General features: G+C 40.0%; 1 protein-coding gene across 3 annotated transcripts; it reads right to left on the reverse strand.

The window, feature by feature from the left end:
- Positions 1 to 6,883: 6,883 nt before the first annotated feature.
- LOC104227070 (protein ROS1A-like) lies at positions 6,884 to 18,292 on the reverse strand. Of its 3 annotated transcripts, none has more exons than XM_070163107.1 (17): positions 18,179 to 18,292; positions 18,017 to 18,107; positions 16,646 to 17,941; positions 16,428 to 16,507; positions 16,246 to 16,330; positions 16,058 to 16,149; positions 15,915 to 15,983; positions 15,754 to 15,790; positions 15,571 to 15,653; positions 8,923 to 9,414; positions 8,578 to 8,614; positions 8,450 to 8,507; positions 8,266 to 8,342; positions 8,116 to 8,181; positions 7,895 to 8,008; positions 7,755 to 7,793; positions 6,884 to 7,244 (listed from the first exon to the last, which is right to left on the reverse strand). In XM_070163107.1, the coding sequence occupies exons 3-15, from the start codon at positions 16,997 to 16,999 to the stop codon at positions 7,943 to 7,945; spliced, it is 1,596 nt and encodes a 531-aa protein (XP_070019208.1). In that variant the 5' UTR covers positions 17,000 to 17,941; positions 18,017 to 18,107; positions 18,179 to 18,292; the 3' UTR covers positions 6,884 to 7,244; positions 7,755 to 7,793; positions 7,895 to 7,942. The 3 variants fall into 3 exon arrangements, with proteins under 3 accessions (XP_070019208.1, XP_070019207.1, XP_070019209.1); XM_070163106.1 differs by having other exon boundaries at positions 8,266 to 8,351; XM_070163108.1 differs by lacking the exons at positions 6,884 to 7,244; positions 7,755 to 7,793; positions 7,895 to 8,008 and having other exon boundaries at positions 8,115 to 8,181; positions 8,266 to 8,349.
- Between the last annotated feature and the right edge of the window lie 2,434 nt (positions 18,293 to 20,726).

Raw genomic sequence — 20,726 nt, forward strand, 5'->3', positions numbered from 1 at the left:
TTTAGGAGCAAAGCGTATTCTACTAAAAGTGACTCCATTTTGAAGGCTTAAACTTGAGAATGGAGTGTACTTACCGACTCTTGGTGATACCCTCCAACTTAACAATCTCATTAACTCCTCCAGGTACTACCCCTTTTATCAATATACTACGACAAGGATTTTTGCAGTTGTATTATTGTTTACTTTATAATAATTTTTGTATAACTAAATCATCAACCAAAGAAGTCATTTTTGCATAACGTAAACACGCACATAAAGGCTAGTTATGTATGATCTCCACTCTCTCCAGTAGAATTTCTGTGAAAACAACACCGCTGCAGGCAATGGACCTAACCACCGCAACTTTACATTTACTTCAATCGAATTGGGCCACCCACTTTAGAGGGATCTTTATATAAATAGCCAGTCGCGTCATACATAAATAACATACACTAATTCTTACATGGATTATAAAAGCTCTAAGACCTATACTAAAAAAAATTGCTGTAGAACCAGGCTCCAAGACCTTATAGGATGGAGTGTCAGATGAAATACACTGAGTAGGTAAAAAAATAATTATATGTATATATATACACACACTATGTATTAACTCCACTTAATTTCCTGATATGTTTACTTTTATATATTTTGACACCCCTTAACGAAATTTTTGGCTCCGCCACTGGCTCCAAGTATAGAAGTTAGAACCTGAAATTCTTAGACAACATTTCTGTTAGAGTTCAACATCAATAGATATGGTGCTTCACTGAATCATCCTCTCAAGTTTTAACTAAGTTTCATTTCTTACAAGACGCAAACATTATGTACAAACCCAATGTAAAGGTATGGATGGAAATGCATTCTAAATGAAATCCTCTCAGCGGTTGCCAAGTTGAAGAGCATAACATCCTTCAAGTGTTCAGAGTACACGTAAAATTTAACTAAAGAAATTTCAGTTGTTTTCTGAGGCCCTCTACATTACAAAACAATCAGAAGTATGCTAACCATACAAAAATCAGTGGGTTACAATGGTGGGAGCAGAAGGAATTCTCTGAACTTCCGATACTACTATGGAAAGCATCCATGTATACTTCACATGATAACGGTATAGCAGTTCTACGTTCAGGATTAGTAATGTTAATCATAGTCTACGAGATCTATTATAGAACAACTTAAATTGTACTTGGATGATAAGGAGTGATATAAAGTTATATGTTTACCTGTTAAAGGCGTTATGAACCATGGCATGGAGCATGCATAGTTAACCAACAACTTACCGTCAAACCAAAGTTTACCGTCAAACCAAAAGTTATGCTGTGTAAGAGAGAATAGAAATACAATATATCAACAATCTGCTTTGACATAACTGCACGCAGCTACAATCCCTCAATTTTAGGCACCTATGATCTGCTTAAACAAACAATCAACATACGACTCTACCATATGAAGCAATTTAAGGATGAATGAAAATGTTGGTTTATGTTTAGTCAACAATGGCATGCTGAAAATGTTGGTTTATGTTTAGTCAACAATGTCATGCCAATTGGAAGAGTTTGGTGGAAAGAGTTGGTGTGGATGCTAGGAGGAAGCTTCCTCCTTTGATGTCACCCATGACATCAAGAGAAGGTAGTTTGATGTCACCAATGACATCAAGAGGAGGTCTTTACCTCTATAAATAGATGCACTCCTTCACTTGTAGAAATCATCCCAAAATAATACAATACATTGTAGTGAGTAGAGAGTTAAGAGAGAAATTCTCTTAAGTGTAATTGGGAAATCTCCCCTTCCTTTGTTAATATTAAAAGGGCAATTGTTCTCTGGTGGACGTAGGATTATTTTGATCCGAACCACGTTAAATCTTGTGTTCTTTCTTTTACGTTTCCGCTAACAATTGGTATCAGAGCGACAGGATTCTTTAACGATCCAAGGAGAAAGAACAAGCAAATATGAGTTCCATGAAGTTTGAAATTGATAGATTCAATGGACGCAACAACTTCAATATCTGGAAGATCCAGATGATGGCGTTACTGCGGAGGGAAGGTTCAATCCATGCTATTGACGGAAAGTATCCTACGGATATATCAGCTCCCGACAAGGAGAAGATTGAAGGGGATGCATTGAGTGCAATCCAACTATCCCTTGCACCTAACGTGCTTTGTGAAGTGAGTACGGGTACCGAAGAGACGGCCAAACAGTTGTGGGAAAAGCTAGAAGGGCTATACCAAGACCGATCAGTGACAACAAGAATGTTGTTACAACGGCGTCTTCACACATTTAAGATGGGGTCAGGTACTTCGTTACAAGATCATTTAGATGCGTTTAATAAACTTGTCATGGACTTACAGATTGCAGGAATTAAAAGGGAGGAGGAGACGCTTGCATGTGCTTTGCTATTTTCATTGACTTCAGGATATCGTGATATTGAGAATTCAATGATGTATAGCAAGGAGCCTATCAAGCTTGAGCAAGTGCGGCAGGCACTTAACTCTAGTGATGTGCGGAGGCACATTGAAGGAGATAGAGATGACCAGGCAAGTGGCCTCTTTGTAAGAGGCCGGACTAGCCAACAGGGAAAGACCAAATCAAAGCACAGATCAAAGTCTCGTGTGAACAAGAAGAATACAGAGTGTTGGGGTTGTGGCAAGAAGGGGCACTTTGAACGAGATTGCCCAATGTCAAAGTCCAAGGAAAAGGCGAGTGCATCTACAGTTGAACAGGTACATAATTTTGATAATGATTATGTACTAACAACATCGTGTAATAATAATAGTAGTTATGAAAACAAATGGGTGTTAGACTCTGCTTGTACTCTGCATATGACGTTCCGAAAAGACTGGTTTAGCAGCTACGAGAAAAGTGGAGGAACCGTAGTAATGGGCAATAATGCAACTTGTGCAATAGTTGGCATTGGCTCAGTTCGGGTTCGCTGCCATGATGGAATCGTGAGGACTATTACACAAGTCCGTCATGTTCCTGATCTGAAGAAGAATTTGATCTCCTTGGGTACTCTGGATGAACAAGGCTACAGGTACATGAGCGAAGCAGGAACTATGAAGGTGACTAAAGGTTCTTTAGTCATGCTGAAAGGCAAGCTGGAGAACGGCCTTTACACATTGGCCGGAAGCACCATTGTTGGCTCTGCAAATGCATCTACAGTGCAGTTATCTAATGATGACAAGGCAAGACTATGGCACATGAGACTAGGTCATATGAGCGCACGTGGACTGGAGATGTTGAGCAATCGTAAACTTTTGGAAGGTGAGAAGATCAGCACGCTTGACTTCTGTGAGCACTGCGTTCTAGGGAAGCAGAAGAAGGTCAGCTTCAGCACTGGCAAACACAAGACAAGAGGAGTGCTAGACTACATCCATTCAGATTTATGGGGTCCTTCTAAACTTCCATCGAAGGGCGGAAAGAGGTATCTTCTCATTTTTATTGATGATTTCTCACGAAAGGTTTGGGTGTATTTTTTGAAGGCAAAAAGTGATGCTTTTGAAGCATTTAAAGAGTGGAAGATTTTGATTGAAAATCAAATGGAGCGGAAAATCAAGTATCTTCGCACAGACAATGGCTTGGAGTTTTGCAATGAAGAGTTTAATGAATTCTGCAAGGTTCATGGGATCTCAAGACATAGGACTGTCAGGCATACCCCACAGCAGAATGGAGTTGCCGAGAGAATGAACAGAACTCTTCTTGAAAAGGCTCGTTGTATGCTCCTACAAGCCAAAATGTCCAAAGTATTTTGGGCTGAAGCAGTTCACACTGCTGCTCATATTGTCAATCGATCTCCAGCATCGGCAATTGACTTTAAGACTCCGAATGAGGTATGGTCAGGTGAACCCTCTAACTATTCATACTTACGAGTATTTGGGTGTCCAGCTTATTATCACGTTAATGAAGGAAAGCTTGAACCAAGGGCTAAGAAGGCCATATTCGTAGGGTATGTGGATGGAGTAAAAGGGTACAAACTTTGGTGTTTGTCTTTACTCAAATTTATAGTTAGTAGAGATGTCACCTTCGATGAATCCTCTATACTTGATCCCCGTAAAGTTTCCGTGGAGTTTTCAGGAAACAAGAACAACGAGCAGGTGGAGCTTCCGGTGGAGCTTGCCAAGGAAAAGGATCAAGAGACTCAGGTTAAAGATGAGTCAGAAGATGTAGGCGTTGAAGAACTTGCTGTCAATGAACCATACACAATTGCGAAGGGGAGGGAGAAGAGGCAGACACGAGAACCGGAACGCCTTATAAATCAAGCAAACTTGATTGCATATGCGTTCGTAGCTGCACAAGAAGAGATTAAAGATCTGGAGCCCTCCTCGTATATTGAAGCAACTTCTTGCAAGGATGCCGCACAATGGCGGTTAGCCATGACTGAAGAGATGGAGTCTCTTCACAAGAATCAGACATGGGTCTTAGTGAAAAGACAAAAGGGGAAGAGGACAGTTGGATGCAAGTGGGTCTACCGAAAGAAAGAGGGAATTCCTGAAGTGGAAGATGCTAGGTTCAAGGCGAGATTGGTTGCAAAAGGTTTCAGCCAAAAGGAGGGAATTGACTACAATGAGATTTTCTCTCCGGTCGTGAAGCATAGCTCAATTCGCGTGCTACTAGCATTGGTTGCACAATTTGACTTGGAGCTTCAACAGCTTGATGTCAAAACTGCTTTCTTACACGGTGATCTAGAAGAGACAATCTATATGGATCAACCTGAAGGTTTCCTAGCTGAGGGAAAAGAAGATCACGTATGCCAACTAAAGAAGTCTTTGTATGGTTTGAAGCAATCCCCTAGACAGTGGTACAAGAGGTTTGATGCATTCATGACTACACATGAATTCTCAAGGAGTGCATTTGATAGTTGTGTGTATCACAAGAAGATGTCTGGTAACTCAATGATTTATTTACTGTTGTATGTTGATGATATGCTTATTGCTGCTAACAACATTACAGAGATAAATGCTTTGAAGAAACTATTGAGTAAGGAATTTGACATGAAGGATTTAGGAGCTGCAAAGAAAATCCTTGGTATGGAGATTTCAAGAGAAGACGATGTTGTACATCTTTCTCAGAAGAGGTATATTGAAAGGGTTCTCGAGAGATTCAATATGCAAACGTGCAAGCCTGTAAGTACACCATTAGCTCCTCATTTTAAACTTTCAGAGTCACAAATGCCTCAGTCTGAGGATGAGGTGGAGCATATGTCAAAGATTCCTTATGCCAGTGCAGTTGGTAGTATTATGTATGCTATGGTATGCACACGTCCAGATATTGCTCAATCTGTAAGTGTGGTAAGTAGATACATGTCCAACCCAGGAAAGAGGCATTGGGAAGCTGTCAAGTGGATATTGAGATATCTCAAAGGAGCTTCTGGTGTTGGTCTTACCTTTCGAAAAAGTGGTACAGGTATTTCAATTCTCGGTTATGTGGATTCTGACTATGCAGGAGATCTTGACAGAAGAAGGTCCACAACTGGATACATCTTTACCCTCGTTGGCAGTGCCGTCAGTTGGAAGTCGACTTTGCAGTCGATTGTCGCTTTGTCTACGACAGAAGCAGAATACATGGCAGCAGCGGAGGCGGTAAAGGAAGCTATCTGGTTGAAAAGTTTAGTAGCGGAATTGAGTTTGGTTCAGCTGGAATCAACTCTTAGATGTGATAGTCAGAGTGCTATTCATCTAATGAAAAATCAGAGATTTCATGAGCGCACTAAACACATTGATGTCAGATTTCATTTTATTCGAGATGTTATTGATGAGGGAACTATCAAGGTCGTGAAGGTTATCACAGACGATAATGCTGCAGACATGTTGACCAAGATAGTCCCGCTCGCTAAGTTTGCACACTGCAAGGACTTGGCGGGGGTGTGCATCAACTGATGCAACTCCGAAGAGAACAGTTGCTAGGTGGAGGTGGTATGTTCAACAATGGTTTGATTCTTCTTGTTTCTTACAACGGGGTTGCCCAGTAAGCTTAGAAGTTTTGGCCAGAGTTGTTCACACGCTCGAAACGCAAACCAAGGTGGAGATTGAAAATGTTGGTTTATGTTTAGTCAACAATGGCATGCTGAAAATGTTGGTTTATGTTTAGTCAACAATGGCATGCCAATTGGAAGAGTTGGTGGAAAGAGTTGGTGTGGATGCTAGGAGGAAGCTTCCTCCTTTGATGTCACCCATGACATCAAGAGGAGGTAGTTTGATGTCACCAATGACATCAAGAGGAGGTCTTTACCTCTATAAATAGATGCACTCCTTCACTTGTAGAAATCATCCCAAAATAATACAATACATTGTAGTGAGTAGAGAGTTAAGAGAGAAATTCTCTTAAGTGTAATTGGGAAATCTCCCCTTCCTTTGTTAATATTAAAAAGGGCAATTGTTCTCTGGTGGACGTAGGATTATTTTGATCCGAACCACGTTAAATCTTGTGTTCTTTCTTTTACGTTTCCGCTAACAATGAATTTAGCTAATATAAAACTATCAGAAAAAAAGAGCAATCCGGTGCACTAAAGCTCCCGCTATGCGAGGGGTCCGGGGAAAGGCCGGACGACAAGGATCTATTGTACGCAGCCTTACTCTCCATTTCTGCAAGAGGTTGCTCTCACGGAAAAAAAAATAAAGAGGGAATGAGCAAGTACCATACAAAGAAGAATAAACAACCATAAATTTATACTGTCCAGAATACATCAAAAACTTTGTATGACAATGAGCTGCCTGACGTATGTTTGACTACTCCTAAATAAAGGCGCTCAAGTCACACACCATCTTTTTCCTTGATATTTTTCAAGTCATATACCATTTGAGCGCATCCCAAATGAGAATAGATATCTTCCTTTGTTTCACAGGATCTACCATAAGTTATATCCTTGTGACTTGGCAGGATAGCTCTCAATCAGGAAAATAGACTAACCAAATGATCAAAGCAACGATTGGAATAACTACAACAAGAAAATCCTGTCAAGTAATAGAAATAGCAAAAGAATGAAACAATTCTAGCAACTATATGAGCGACTAGGATGACCTTTTCCATCAAAGGACGATCATGATTCTCACACGAAAATTATGTTAAACGAATGATAAATGGGTACAGGTTTTCAAAAATAGTTTACGCTTTTATCACCTATCAAATAACTGCCACCTCTAAATGCAAATCATCAGAATTGACTATCTTTTACTTTTTGATCCTGAATGGAACCGATCATGGAGGGGTCTGGGTGCCCTCTGCTCTCTGTCATATCCTCTCACAGTCATATATCCCGCAAAAAGACACAAGATCTGAAACATAAGACAATTTTTTCCTTCAGCAAGAAAGTACTGTTTCTTATAATTTTTATTCATCTAAACGTAAGGTAATTGTGAATTACGGTCATGATATTACTTGCCTTGTTACGAAACTTACCATCATCAAATCAAACATAAAAGATGAGCATGGCTAATATGCCTGTGGAAATGCTTTCACTGTCATTGGAGTATAACATTTGGCCCCTACATTGTATACTAAAGACATGATACTGTATTTTGTTCCAACATTTCTCTATCACCTAGTTCGTAGGCAAGATATCCTAGTCATTTCATTATGTATTTCCAAGATTTCCACTATAATAGAAACTTATATATTGTGAAATCCATTTTAGCCAAGATTTCCTTTCAATTTTCACTAGACTTCTGACCATTCTTAGTAATTCTATTTAATATATCAAGTTCAGAAGAGATATGAAGGTATAGAACCTCACAAAATAGCAACACTTTTTTCAATTTTGTATATACAGAAGAGATGTGCCATACCTCTCCAAAAGCAATACTGAATGTCTTCTGTTGACATGCCTGGTTTGAATTATGAGTAATATCAGTATTTATGAAGCCAAGTCTTGATAAAACATGACCAGATCAAAGTGAAATATTACAAGCAACAGAATATTTTCCACCTTTAAAAATGGTCGTAACTGAAGTTCCGCACAATAAAGTTTTTCGTCTCAAATCCATATTGACGTCCTCAGAACAGGAATTGGGTTTTTGCTTGACTCATGATCAGCAAAAACCTGGTGTACAAGAAAATTGTTTGTGAGGTTGACAGTAACACAATGAAGTAGTGACCATGCAGCAACAAAGAGGAGTTCATGGAGAAACAATCACACAATCTGATTACCTCATTAACTTGAAAGTACGTTCCATTAAGTGGAAAACTTCCCCTGTTCGCCGTCCGACATGGTATCTGTAAAATCATGGTAATATGTCTCATATCCAAATGAAGAATCTCTTACGAAACAATATGAAAGAATGTTCATGATGAACTTACCAAAATAGTTCCATAAACTATCTGATCATATTGGGAGGAACTTGGACTGCCTGAGCATATCTCTGCATCACGTCGCTCTAGATCCTCTTAAAGTTAAAAAAAAATAGTTAGTTTGAACTACGTCAGGAGAGATGCATTATTAGGAGATGACATTCGTAGTAAGCATCCACCAATACTTCTTTACCTGTTCGGCAGATGGCAAGAAGGTAAGGGCAGGGGTCATCAGGCTCCCGTTCCTCAAACTGTAAAGTAGTAGACATTAATGCATGTGGTTGCATAAAAAATGATATATTAAGATGTATAAGAAATTACCCCACTCAAAAGAGGATGTGAATCTGGAAGCTCATACCTGCAACCGAGTGAGGAATTGTTAGCTTTTATGGAACTTTCCTAGATATTTTCTCACATAAGAAATATAAGTATCAAGACTTAGTAATATGCTGCCTGATGAAAATTTTGATGTCAAAAACATCAAACTCTGTCATAGTTATAATCAGCCAAATGTTGTATGCCAAAAGCTTAAGCAAATAACAATTGCATGTGTTCAAATAACAACTGCATGTGTTCAATTTAACATACTATTTGCTCATGTTATAAGCATATGGTTCTGTAACTTGAAATATTTGCTATACGCAAAAAGATGGAATTATTACTTACACTAACTGCTCAGTCCTTAGTCGACTCTCATACTTCAGTTTACGAGCAGGATGTGAAGCAGACACTGGATTCAAAAGAACCAAGGCTTTTGACACTTCTTCATCTTGATTCAATGTACTGATCTCATCAACAATGTTCAACACACTTTCTTGAAACTCTTTAGTGTTGGACTTGTTGATAAAGTTCAAGACATTTTCTCGAAACTCTTCGGTGTTGAGTCGGATGGTAGGTATCTCCTGCTCATGCTCCACCTCATAAGGAAAGTCTTCAATGTCTCGTTCCAGTGATTCTAGAGATTTGTGCTCCGGAGATGCTGGCATTTCTATGATAGGCTCACAATCTTGAGTCTGGAACCTGGACTCCAAGAAGCTTCTGCTAGAAAGGGACAAAGCTGGTGACGGCAGACATATGTTTGGGACTTCATCAACTCTAACAGGCTGCTTAACGGTAGCCACTCCTTTCTGCTGTGGTCCTGGGAGGCGAAGCCTAGAACTGCATAGTGCAAATTTATAAATATTCTGATGCACGAGGATGAATTTGACAAGGTTTCCTGGAATATGAAATATTCATTGTTTGGAAAATCGCTTTTTTGCACCTGAAGTTATTCAGGTGTATAGGTTTTAAAACCAACACCAAATGGGAAGTAACCTACTAGTGATACTTCTTTACAAAATTTTCTCTCTTTCTTTTCCAATCTTGTCTCCTATTTTCTTTACCTATGGGAATTGTTAATACTTCAGATATAATCTATTGATTGGCATCTTAAAAACTAGCAAGAAAAAAATGATAGGAGGCTAATGCTCTCGGCACGGGTTACGAGGTAAGTTACTAAAGTCATTTTCCAACAGTTTCAGGCAGGATCGCTCATCGGAGGGACTGAGTTTTTCTTCAATCTTGCTGATTGACCAAAAACATGGGTTCGAGAGCAACATAATATGGACAATACTATTTATCTTAATGCGGGAGGCAAATCTATCGATATAACGGAATACCGTTCTAGGTCTGAAATGTGGTATGATACTATGATTGGGTGGAAAGCAAAGGGAATTCAATGCACAGAATGACAGTTAGCAAGAAGGCCCTGCTGTAGATTTGCCATTTATTACATTTGGCAACAGGAACCAGGGGAATTAAGTATAACAACTGGAGACTTAAAGACCATTTACACAATTACTTTTGTTCTCAGAAGTACAACAGTTATGGCAGATTCATCAGTATTGTGGCAGTACAAGGGGAGAGGAGATCAGATATTATTGTTCCTGAACTGGCTCCTAACAGGGGGTGGGGAGATATAGCTAAAAAAAATCTCAAAGTTTACATACAAAGGAGTTGTGAATGAAGTTGAGAAGCTGCCTCCCATTATGAAAATCTCTTATGGTGATGCTCTAGCCAAAAGCAAATGGTCTTTAAAGGAAGGTGGTCACAGGATTGAGCACCACAGTGACTGTATCAGCTTCTCCGAAGTCGAGGACAACATATAAAATGATCTGTTAAGCAGGTGCTTAATAGGCAGTTTCTCAGGGAAGCCAGAGGTTCCTACTCGAGCCAATTTGCACAGATGGGTGGCTGATAAATGGAAGTCAGCATATGGAGTGCTTATTTATGTTCTGAACGAGAGGCAATATCTGTTCGAATATGACTGGAAGTGGAGGCACGAACCTCTGAAACTGAAATGGTGGTCGCCAGAACTTGCATGCACGAAGTCCGATGAAGTAATTGACTGGCTGTGGGTCAGAATTATTGGGCTTCTTCTTCACCCCTGGACAAAGGAGGCGATGGTGGAAATAGGCAATAAGTGTGGCGGGTGGATTGAAACAGAAGAGGAGACAACATTGAAAAATCACCTGAAGTGGGCAAGAATCAAAGTTAGAGGTCCACCAGAAAATATTCCTCGCCTCATTGATCTGGAGAAAAATGGTCTGATTTTACCTTACTGATTTGGTGTGAATGGCCGTCGACGGTGAGAGTTGGTAGAAAGTACGTCGGGGATCCTAGAGACCTGAAATTGCGGGAGTCCAATTGCTTGTCTGAGTCTATAGGATATAGAGTGGCTGGGCACGTGGTAAAGAGATAACTGCAAATTTTAAAAAATAAGGAGTGTGTGGCGCAGATGGGTGAGATTTCCTGTGTGGAGCACGTTAGGGAGGTAGCTGAGGGTTTTAAAGGGAAAAGGGCTTTGGGCCAAGTTATGGGCCTGGACCAGAGACTGAATATAAATGAACAAAAGGAGTTTGCAGCTGTTGGTACGACCCTTTGTTAGATGAGATCGAAGCAAACATCTATCAAACAAAATTGGTGATGGTGGAAGTAGAGGAAGACAGAGAAGAAGTATCACAAAGAAGCTCAGGAGATCTATACCTTGCCTTTTCAGATGTGAGCAACATAGATACAGATGAAGGTATAAGTCAGAAAGTTGGGGATTTGGCTAACAGTAGCTATGGGGTGAATGAGTTACAATTGGTGACAGCAGAACAACCTCACCAATGGCCTCCTATGGAGGACCCTCTTCCTCTGGAGATGCAGATTCAGTTAGCAGAACTTGAAGCTTCTTTGTGGGTTCACAGAAACGTGGTGAAATTAAGCTAACAGCTCGGAGTCAATTTCCAGGGTTGCGAATGGGAGGCTTTCTAGCTCTTCATGAAGTTGGATAGGAAAAGGCAGGAGAAGCTTTGTGTTCCCAGCAGTTCTACCACAACTACACGAAAACAAAAAGGATCTAAGGAGGTCAAGAATCTGACCTCGTTTGGGATCAAATTCAAAGAAGGAGGATCGAGAAACAGGGGGAGAAACATAAGTAATAGTGATAAATGAAGGTACACATTATCTCGTCGAATGTGAGGGGGTTAAACGGGGTTGATAAAAAAAGGGTTATCAAACCTTTGATTCAAGAATGGAGAGCAGACATATATGCTTTCATGAAACAAAGTTGGAAGAGGAATGTGGTACAATAGTCAAACATTTGTGTTGTAATAGATGGGCATATTTATGTGGGATTAGGGGCTAATGGGAGGAGTGGCGGTATCTCAATTATGTGGGATAAAAGAGTATGGAGGGGGGAGTTAGTTAATTCTGGTTTGTAAAGCATCACTTGCAGAATTAACTCTCTGCATAATGATTTTGATTGGAGTCTAACTGGGGTGTATGGTCCACAAACTAGAAGGGAAAGGGAGGAATTATGGTGGGAAATGGCAGTTTCTAGAGGGGTATGCGAGGGGGCTTGGGTGGTTTGTGGGGATTTCAATACAACTAGATTTGCAAATGAGAGAAGACACAATGGTGGGTTTACCAGGGCAGTGAGGGATTTTTCAGAGATCATCGGGGAGCTGGAACTTGTAGATCCTCCATTGTTAGGGGGAATGTTTACCTGGGCGAAAAAGGAAAATCAAGAATGCTCTTCTAGAATAGATAGATTTCTATTCTCTGTGGAGTGGGATGAGGTGTTTAGTAACATTAAGCTGTCCTTACTTCCTAGAATTAGCTCCGATCACTGCCCAATTTCTCTGAAATGTGGGGATTGGGAATTCTCAAAGTCTTATTTCAAGTTTGAGAACTGGTGGCTGGAGGTTGAAGGCTTTACGGAGAGGGTGGAAGGCTGGTGGAACTCTTTTCAGATAGAGGGAAGACTAGATTATGTTCTAGCCTACAAACTTAAAGGTTTGAAAACAAAGCTGAAGCAATGGAATGCCAACAATTATGGGAGTTTGAAGGTAAAGAAGAGTGCTATTCTGGAGCAGATCTCAGCTCTAGATAACTTCGAGGAACAGAGACCTCTTAATGAGAATGAATTGTTGCAAAAGGCAAGTCTTCACATGGAGTTCGAGGAGGTAGCAAAACATGAAGAGATACATTGTGGCTTAAAGAGGGAGATAAAAACACCAAGTTTTTTCAGAAAATGGTAAACTCTCACAGAAGATTCAACTACATAGATAAATTAGAAGTTCGAGGGGAAGTCATTACTAATCCAGATGATATTAAAAGGGAGATTGTAGCCTACTATCAGAATCTGTATACTGAAACAGAACCATGGAGGCCTACTATCAGAATCTGTATACTGAAACAGAACCATGGAGGCCTGATTTCAACATAATGGGTGGGACAAGCATTACAGAGGAAGAAAGGGTGTGGATGCAAAGGGACTTTGAAGAAGTATTGGAAAGCTTAAAACTGTGTGCGTCAGATAAAGCCCCTGGTCCAGATGGATTCACTATGGGATTTTTTCGTAAGTGTTGGGAGGTAGTTAAAGAGGATCTTATGAAGACCATTAAGAATTTCCATTGCAATGAATACTTTGAGAAGAGTTTCAATGCCTCTTATATAGCACTAATCCCTAAAAAGAGTGGTGCAAAGGAGCTGAGAGATTTTAGACCTATTAGCCTAATTTGAAGTGTGTATAAGATCATCTCTAAAACATTGAGAGAGAGGTTGAAAAGAGTGGTGGACAAGTTGGTTAATAGTCACCAAAAGGCATTCATCAAAGGCAGACAAATTACGGATGCTGCATTGATAGCAAATGAATGTGTGGACTCTAGAATTAGAAGGCAAACTCCAGGGATCCTATGTAAGCTAGATATTGAGAAAGCATATGACCATGTAAACTGGAGTTTTCTCCTGAAAGTCCTAAAGGATATAGGTTTTGGTGCAAAGTGGATTAATTGGATCTCTTTTTGTATAAGAAGAGTTATGTTCTCTATGTTAATGGTTCTCCAGAAGGTTTTTTCCCATCACAAAGAGGTCTCAGACAAGGTGACCATTTGTCCCCTTTTTTGTTTCTTATTGCTACGGAGGGTCTGGGTCAGATGATACAGATTGCCCAGGGGAATGCTTGGCTAAGAGGCTTCTCAGTCTCAAGTAGGGAAGATAGCAGTTTGAGGATCACACATTTACTATATGCTGATGACTCCTTAGTTCTCTGTGATGCTGATGCTGAGGAGCTGAAACATCTAAGATTAATCCTTGTAATATTTGAAGCTGTTTCTGGGCTTCATGTTAATTGGAGTAAGAGTAGTTTGTTTCCGGTTAATTCGGTTGATAATACACAGGTATTAGCTGCAATTTTGGGCTGCCAGGTGGGATCTTTGCCAACTACTTATGTGAGGCTATCACTAGGCTTCAAGAATAAAGCTCAAGAAATATGGAGCGGAGTGTTGGAAAGATGTGAAAAAAGACTAGCAACTTGGAAGAGTCAGTATCTTTCTTTGGGAGGCAGAGTAGTCTTGGTAAACACTGTGTTGGAAGCACTCCCAACCTATGTCATGTCCTTGTTTCCGATACCATCCAAGGTGAGGAAAAGAATTGTTGTACTTAGGGGGAATTTTATCTGGCAGGGCAACAAAGATAAAAGAGCCATACATATGGTAAAGTGGAGCTCACTTATCACTAGCAAAAGGCAGGTGGGGTCTGGGACTCAGGAACCTCAAGGCACACAACCAAAGTTTACTTATGAAGTGGATGTGGAGATACAACTCAGACACTAATGCTTTGTGGAGAAAGGCTATAAGGGAGAAATATGGTCAAACTGAGCAGTGGTGCACTAGCCCTGTTATGTTAACAGTTCCTATGGGTTAGGTGTTTGGAAATCTATCAGACAATTATGGAGCTCTGTGTTGGTTAACACTAGCACAAGGGTGGGTAATGGTAGGAAGACACTATTTTGGAATGATAATTGGCTTGGGCATGGTCCACTTAAAAGATGTTTCCAGAATTTTTCAGTATTGCAAACATGCCTCATATTAAAATGGAAGCAGCTTGGGGCCAGCATAGTTGGAATATCACTTTCAGAAGAGGTCTGAATGAATGGGAAATGGGGAGAATTGCTGGTTTTTTTAAGGTTTTGGAAGGGTTCAAAGGGCTCAATGAAAATGATGACACCTTATTATGGCACTGTTGCAAGAACGGGGTATACACTGTCAAATTTGCCTATTTCATGCTTACAAATGCAGATCAGCATACAGTGGGATGGCCATGGAAGAACATATGGAAAGCTAAAGCTCCCTTTAAGGTGGTTTGTTTCTCATGGCTGGTAGCAAGAGAAGCTTGTTTAACCCAAGAAAACCTACAAAGAAGGGGATTTCTGTTATGCTCGAGATGTTTGTTATGTGGCACAGATCTAGAGACCAACAGTCATCTGTTCATGCATTGTCCTATCACTAGTCAATTGTGGCAATTGTTCCTTAACATTGTGGGCCTCAGATGGACAATGCCTGCAACTACTCTGGAGCTTCTAAAGTCCTGGAATAACATTGGAGGTGTAGTCTGTCAGAAGACATGGTGGAGAGTGGTACCTGCTTGTGTATGGTGGACAGTGTGGACAAAGAGGAACTCAAGAGTTTTTGAAGACAGATACAATACTCTTCAGAATGTTAAGATGAATTGTATTCTTTTGTTTTATTTTTGGTGTAAAGAAAGGCATGTAGAGAATACAGAGTCCCTGGTTGACATGTTAGGTTTTTTGTAAGTCTGGTGGATCAGTTTTGATCTTCCCCCCTGTACATATGGTTTTGCACTGCCTTAGTGCCTTTTTTTCTTAATATATTGGTACCAGTCTCAAAAAATAATACTTCAGATATTTGTGTATGCTAAACAGGCCTAGATATCAATTGCATAAAAAAAATTGTTTATTTTATAGTTGAGCAGTAATCCGATGCAAACCTTGCAAATGCACTTGCAAAGTGTCTGCAGTCGGCTCTCATTGGGCAGGCATTACAATTTGGACTTCTCTTCGTACAGAAAACCTGTGTGATATTGAAGAAAACTCCTGCTGTTAGTGCTCTCTGAAGAAATAATATAGCTGATCAAACTCTGCTCTCATTGACGGTTGAATGTAAATCTGACCTTCCCAAATGTGATCATGTGGTAATGCAGTTCATATCTGCCACACGTACCAAACTTAATGAGCAGAAGATTTTCCGGAACAAATTTTTGGTTACTTAGAATTAAAGGTAACAAGCAAATCCATTAACACGAAAACTCTAAAGAAAGTGGAAATGCATTACAGTGTTAGCAGATCAAGGTTGCAAAGACGTGGCCAAAGGTACTTTTGTATGTCACTCTCCAGGGGGTACCTAATTGAAAATTAACACTTAATATACACTAGCTCAACCTTAGCAACAATAAATAGAATTTATTCAATTAAAACCTCTCCAGAAGATGCATCTGGATGCCATCAGGTAGTGGTTGCAAAGGGACCCATCCTAGACGTACTGCTATTCGAGCAACATTTACGTCAACCTTGTGAGCAAAAAATGAGAAAATAAGAAAAACCCAGAATGTTGAGATTCCTAAGGCCAAAAAAAAGTGGACAAAAACTCCCAGCTGAGAACTTACAGGAAAAGCAAGATTCCGAAGTGTCAAAAGTCGAACACAATCCACACTCTTTGGTCCAATCCCATCTATACTCAACAAGTATTCTCTGAACAGAAGCAGAGTAATAAAACAATGCTCGACAACATCTTAACTATAAATATCACGATGACCATAATTTTTGAGTAAATAATTTACGTTCTTACTTCACTTTATCTTGTGGGACATCCCTTAACCACTCGAGGTCAATGCTTCCATGATTTTTAACCAATCTATTAAGAAAATTCTGCAAAGTTCATATCACCAACCGATTGATTAAGAGAACACCAATGTAAGCAGATCAATCAATCAACTATGCCCTACTCTAAGTGTGGTACACATAGATTATAAATAAAATGAGATAAATGAAACCACTACAGTGTACCTTGATCCTTGAAGCAAGAACATTACCCTGTCCTCGACCTTTGATTGGCTCAAAAATCTTTTCAACATCTGCATGTCTAACGGCTTCCCAATTGACAGAATCCCTATTTCTTTCGGTAAGAACACCAGATCTACCAGTAGAATAGGTTTTCCTCAATTCATCCCAATCAATTTCTCCTTTTGGGAATTCATCTTTCTTTCTCGATATTGTCTTGGGCAAATTGACCGCTTCATTTCCTAAATCACCACTCTTAGCGGTGATTATCACTTCTGAACTGCAAGAAGTGGCTGTAACCTGACTTCCACAAGTATGCTCAGCTATAATTTTCTCCTCTCGAGTTCCATCCGATCTCATTAATGTAGTCACCACTGTTAGTGGAGATTATCACTTCTGAACTGCAAGAAGTGGCTGTAACCTGACTTCCACAAGTATGCTCAGCTATAATTTTCTCCTCTCGAGTTCCATCCGATCTCATTAATGTAGTCACCACTGTTAGTGGAGATTATCACTTCTGAGCTGCATGAAGTGACTGTAACCTGACTTCCACAAGCATCCTCTCGAGTTCCATCCAATCTCTCATTAATGCAGTCACCACTGTTAGCAGAGATTATCACTTCTGAACTGCAAGAAGTGGCTATAAACTGACTTCCACAAGTATCCTCATTTATGCAGTCACCACTGTTAGCTGAGATTATCACTTCTGAGCTGCACAAAGCGACTGTAACATGACTTCCACAAGTATCCTCAGCTCTAATTTTTTCCTCTCGAGTTCCATCCAATCTCTCACTTATACAGTCACCACACTTAGTGGAGATTATCACTTCTGAGCTGCAAGAAGTGACTGTAACCTGACTTCCACAAGTATCCTCTCGAGTTCCATCTAATCTCTTATTTATGCAGTCACCACTCTCAGTGGAGATTCTCACTTCCGAGCTGCAAGAAGTGACTGTAACATGACTTCCATAAGTATCCTCAGCTATATTGTTTTCCTCTTGAGTTCCATCCAATCTCTCATTTATGCAGTCCCCCACGTGAGGTAAGTGGCTATATGATGTAGGCAAATATTCTGATGTATGTATACCATCTACAAAAGATAATTCATCTAAGCTTGACCTACATATGGACATTGCACTTCGAGAAGAACCAGCAAACCCAGGATCATTCTGATTGGCACAGACTTCTCTTTCAAATGAATCTCGCATTCCCTCTCCTATCATAAAAGCTTGTCCTTGCGGGGTAGTCATTTCTTGCTTATTTTGCGGTGGGAATGCTGAAGCAAGAAGCATGAAGGCAGTGCTGCATAGTGGGAGAAATAAGATTATTTACACTCCAGGAATGAGAAAAATGGGTATGTAATACAATGAAGTTTACCTTGAAAGATTATCTGATACATTTTGTGTTAGGTAAACGCCAACCACAGAGTCTACCACGGACCCTTTCCATTGGGAAAAGCGCCTATCACCTGGAAGTTTCCTTTTAGCATGAAAGTTAAAGCATCAAACTACTTGTAAGACAGAAAAGTTTAAGATGTACCTAAGACAAGACGCATGCGGGCAATGAATGATGCCGCCCTTCCTTGAAATATTTTTCTTTGCTCCTCCCACCATATCTCCTTCTCTTTATCCAGGTCTTCATCAATTTCACCTTCATTTTCTATAAGTAGTCTCCACACTCGCAGTGACTCCGTATTCAATATCAACCTTGGGCAGTTTTCGTCTCAAGGGTTTAGACTTTCCCTTGTGAACAGTTGTTGGAGCAAAAGGATTCCACAAGACAAGCTGGCCAGCATTATTACTGGTTCTTTTCTTACTGATAGCTATTCTTTTTCTATAGGTTCTCTGATCGCAGATTCTTATATTCTCTAACCTCTGAATACGTGATGCAACCAAGGATTCCAAGTCCGTTGAGCCTGCAAAATTGTATCAATATATACATCACAACTATTACAATAAGTGAGAAAAGGATAAATGCAGGTCAGAAGTAGATTACTCTGTGATCTGGGCCACAGATTTTCATGCCGCAGGCATTCTTGAATTTCATTGCAAGCTGATTTATCTGTTCTACGCCACAGATCTTCATGTTGTGGGCATTCTCGAATTTCATTGCAAGCTGATTTATCTGTTCTAGGCCACAGCTCTTCATGTTGTGGGCATTCTCGAATTTCATTGCAACCTGATTTATCTGTTCTACGCCACAGATCTTCATGCGGTGGGCATTCTTGGATTTCATTGCAAGCTGAATTATCTGTTCTAGGCCATATATCTTCATGTTGTTGGCATTCCTGAATTTCATTGTGAGCTGATTTATCTGTTTTAGGCCACAGATATTCATGTTGTAGGCATCCTTGAATTTCAGGGCAAGCTGATTTATCTATAAAAGGTTCAATCCTGTTAATTGCACTTATTTCTGATGAAAGGCAGAGAGAATCTAGAATTGCAGTTGATCTTTCACTATTTTTAGATTTTTTCCTTTTGGACATGACTAGTGGAGGCAAAGTTAAGGCAAGACTTAAAGGTTCTAGATCTTTGTTTTCTTCCCCATAAGCAGACTTTGTCCTCTTAGGATGGATAGATCTCTTCCTCCGAGACTTCACTATAGGGGACAAGCCAAACACACAATCAAAAGATTCTGGATCAGCCATTGCAGCTCTAATTTGATATTCAGTAGGTAGAACCTCTGCAACAAAATGTGATTTTAAGTTTACATTCTGCTCCAAGTTCACAGTTGAAAACCATATCCTTTTAGTACCACTGGCAGTTCTAGGACTTCTCCTTGTAGCTCTCTTGGCAATTATAAAACAACTCTTTTTAGCTCTCTTGGCAATTTTAGAACGCTTTTTTGTAGCTCTCTTTGCACCAAATCTTCCATACATCCTCTTTGCACTGGAAGGCACTTTGCACCACATATCAGTATTCAATGCATTCTGGCCTTTGTCTGCATGATGAGCATTCAAAAAATTGAAAAATACAAGTGCTTTTCTCCTTTTTGTCCTCCTTTTCTTGCATATTATTGGAAAATGCCAACCAGTCTGGTCCGCAGCTCCTTGGTCATTCCGGTAGAGATCAGCTTCATCTCCTATAAAAGATATAGTACCAATGTTACCTCTTGTCCTTCTTTTATAAAATTTTGGAAAATGATGCTGAGAACCACTTTGATCTGGGGCTTCATGGTCATTCGGGTAGATATCAGCTTCATTTCCCGCCAAAGACAAGGTACCAATGTTTCTTCTTCTCCTCCTTCCATAAACTTTCAGAAAACGATCCCGACAACCAATTTGGTCCGTTGTTCCATGGTCATTCTGGTAGATACCAGCTTCATTTCCTGGCAAAATACCTGTTTTACTTTTGGTCCTCCTTTTATAAAGGTTCAGAATATGATGCTGACAGGCTCTTTGGTCAATTTGGCCGATACTAGCTTCATTTTCTACTAAAGACGTGGTGCCAATGTTAATTCTTCGAAAAGTAAGCAAAAGACTTAGAACAAAAGAATAGTCATACAATGGAATTTGGTTACCTCGGTTGGGCTGGGAAGTTGACTCTGCCTCTAAATTATGTTCTAAGCCAGTGGTGCTAATATCATAACCGTCGTGTAAATTAGCTTTCAACAGGCTAGCACGTGTGACATGGCTGCTTTCATCTTTTGCCAGAACAATCAAGTTCGGAATCAGTGACTCCTTGTCTACATTTGCAGCACAGTGATATCAGTTTCAACTGCTAGCTCATTAACACAGTCCAGTCTATTTGTCAAGAATTTGTTGCAACTATGTGTTACATGATCTCTGATCACTTCTGCAGCTCTCTCGAAAATAACATCATTCTCAATTTCCAAATTAAAATCTAGAGCTCGTCTGCATGACTTCACATCATGCCCAAGATCTACATGAATATTGTGCTCCATTTCCTGCTGAGAAGTTGAAACCTTTAGGACTAGAGATACTCCTGGAGTCTTTCTGTTAGGTGCTTGCATATCACTATATCCTGATAAATCATCTGAGACTTTGTCGCAGCCTTTCTTAGTTTACTCTTTGTCCTAGCACTTGCCTTTAAGTTAACTGGTTTGGGAGTCGAAGGCTTTATCTTAG

The sequence above is a fragment of the Nicotiana sylvestris genome, chromosome 11 (genome assembly GCF_000393655.2).
Source record: "Nicotiana sylvestris chromosome 11, ASM39365v2, whole genome shotgun sequence".
In the NCBI taxonomy this organism is placed as follows: domain Eukaryota; kingdom Viridiplantae; phylum Streptophyta; class Magnoliopsida; order Solanales; family Solanaceae; genus Nicotiana; species Nicotiana sylvestris.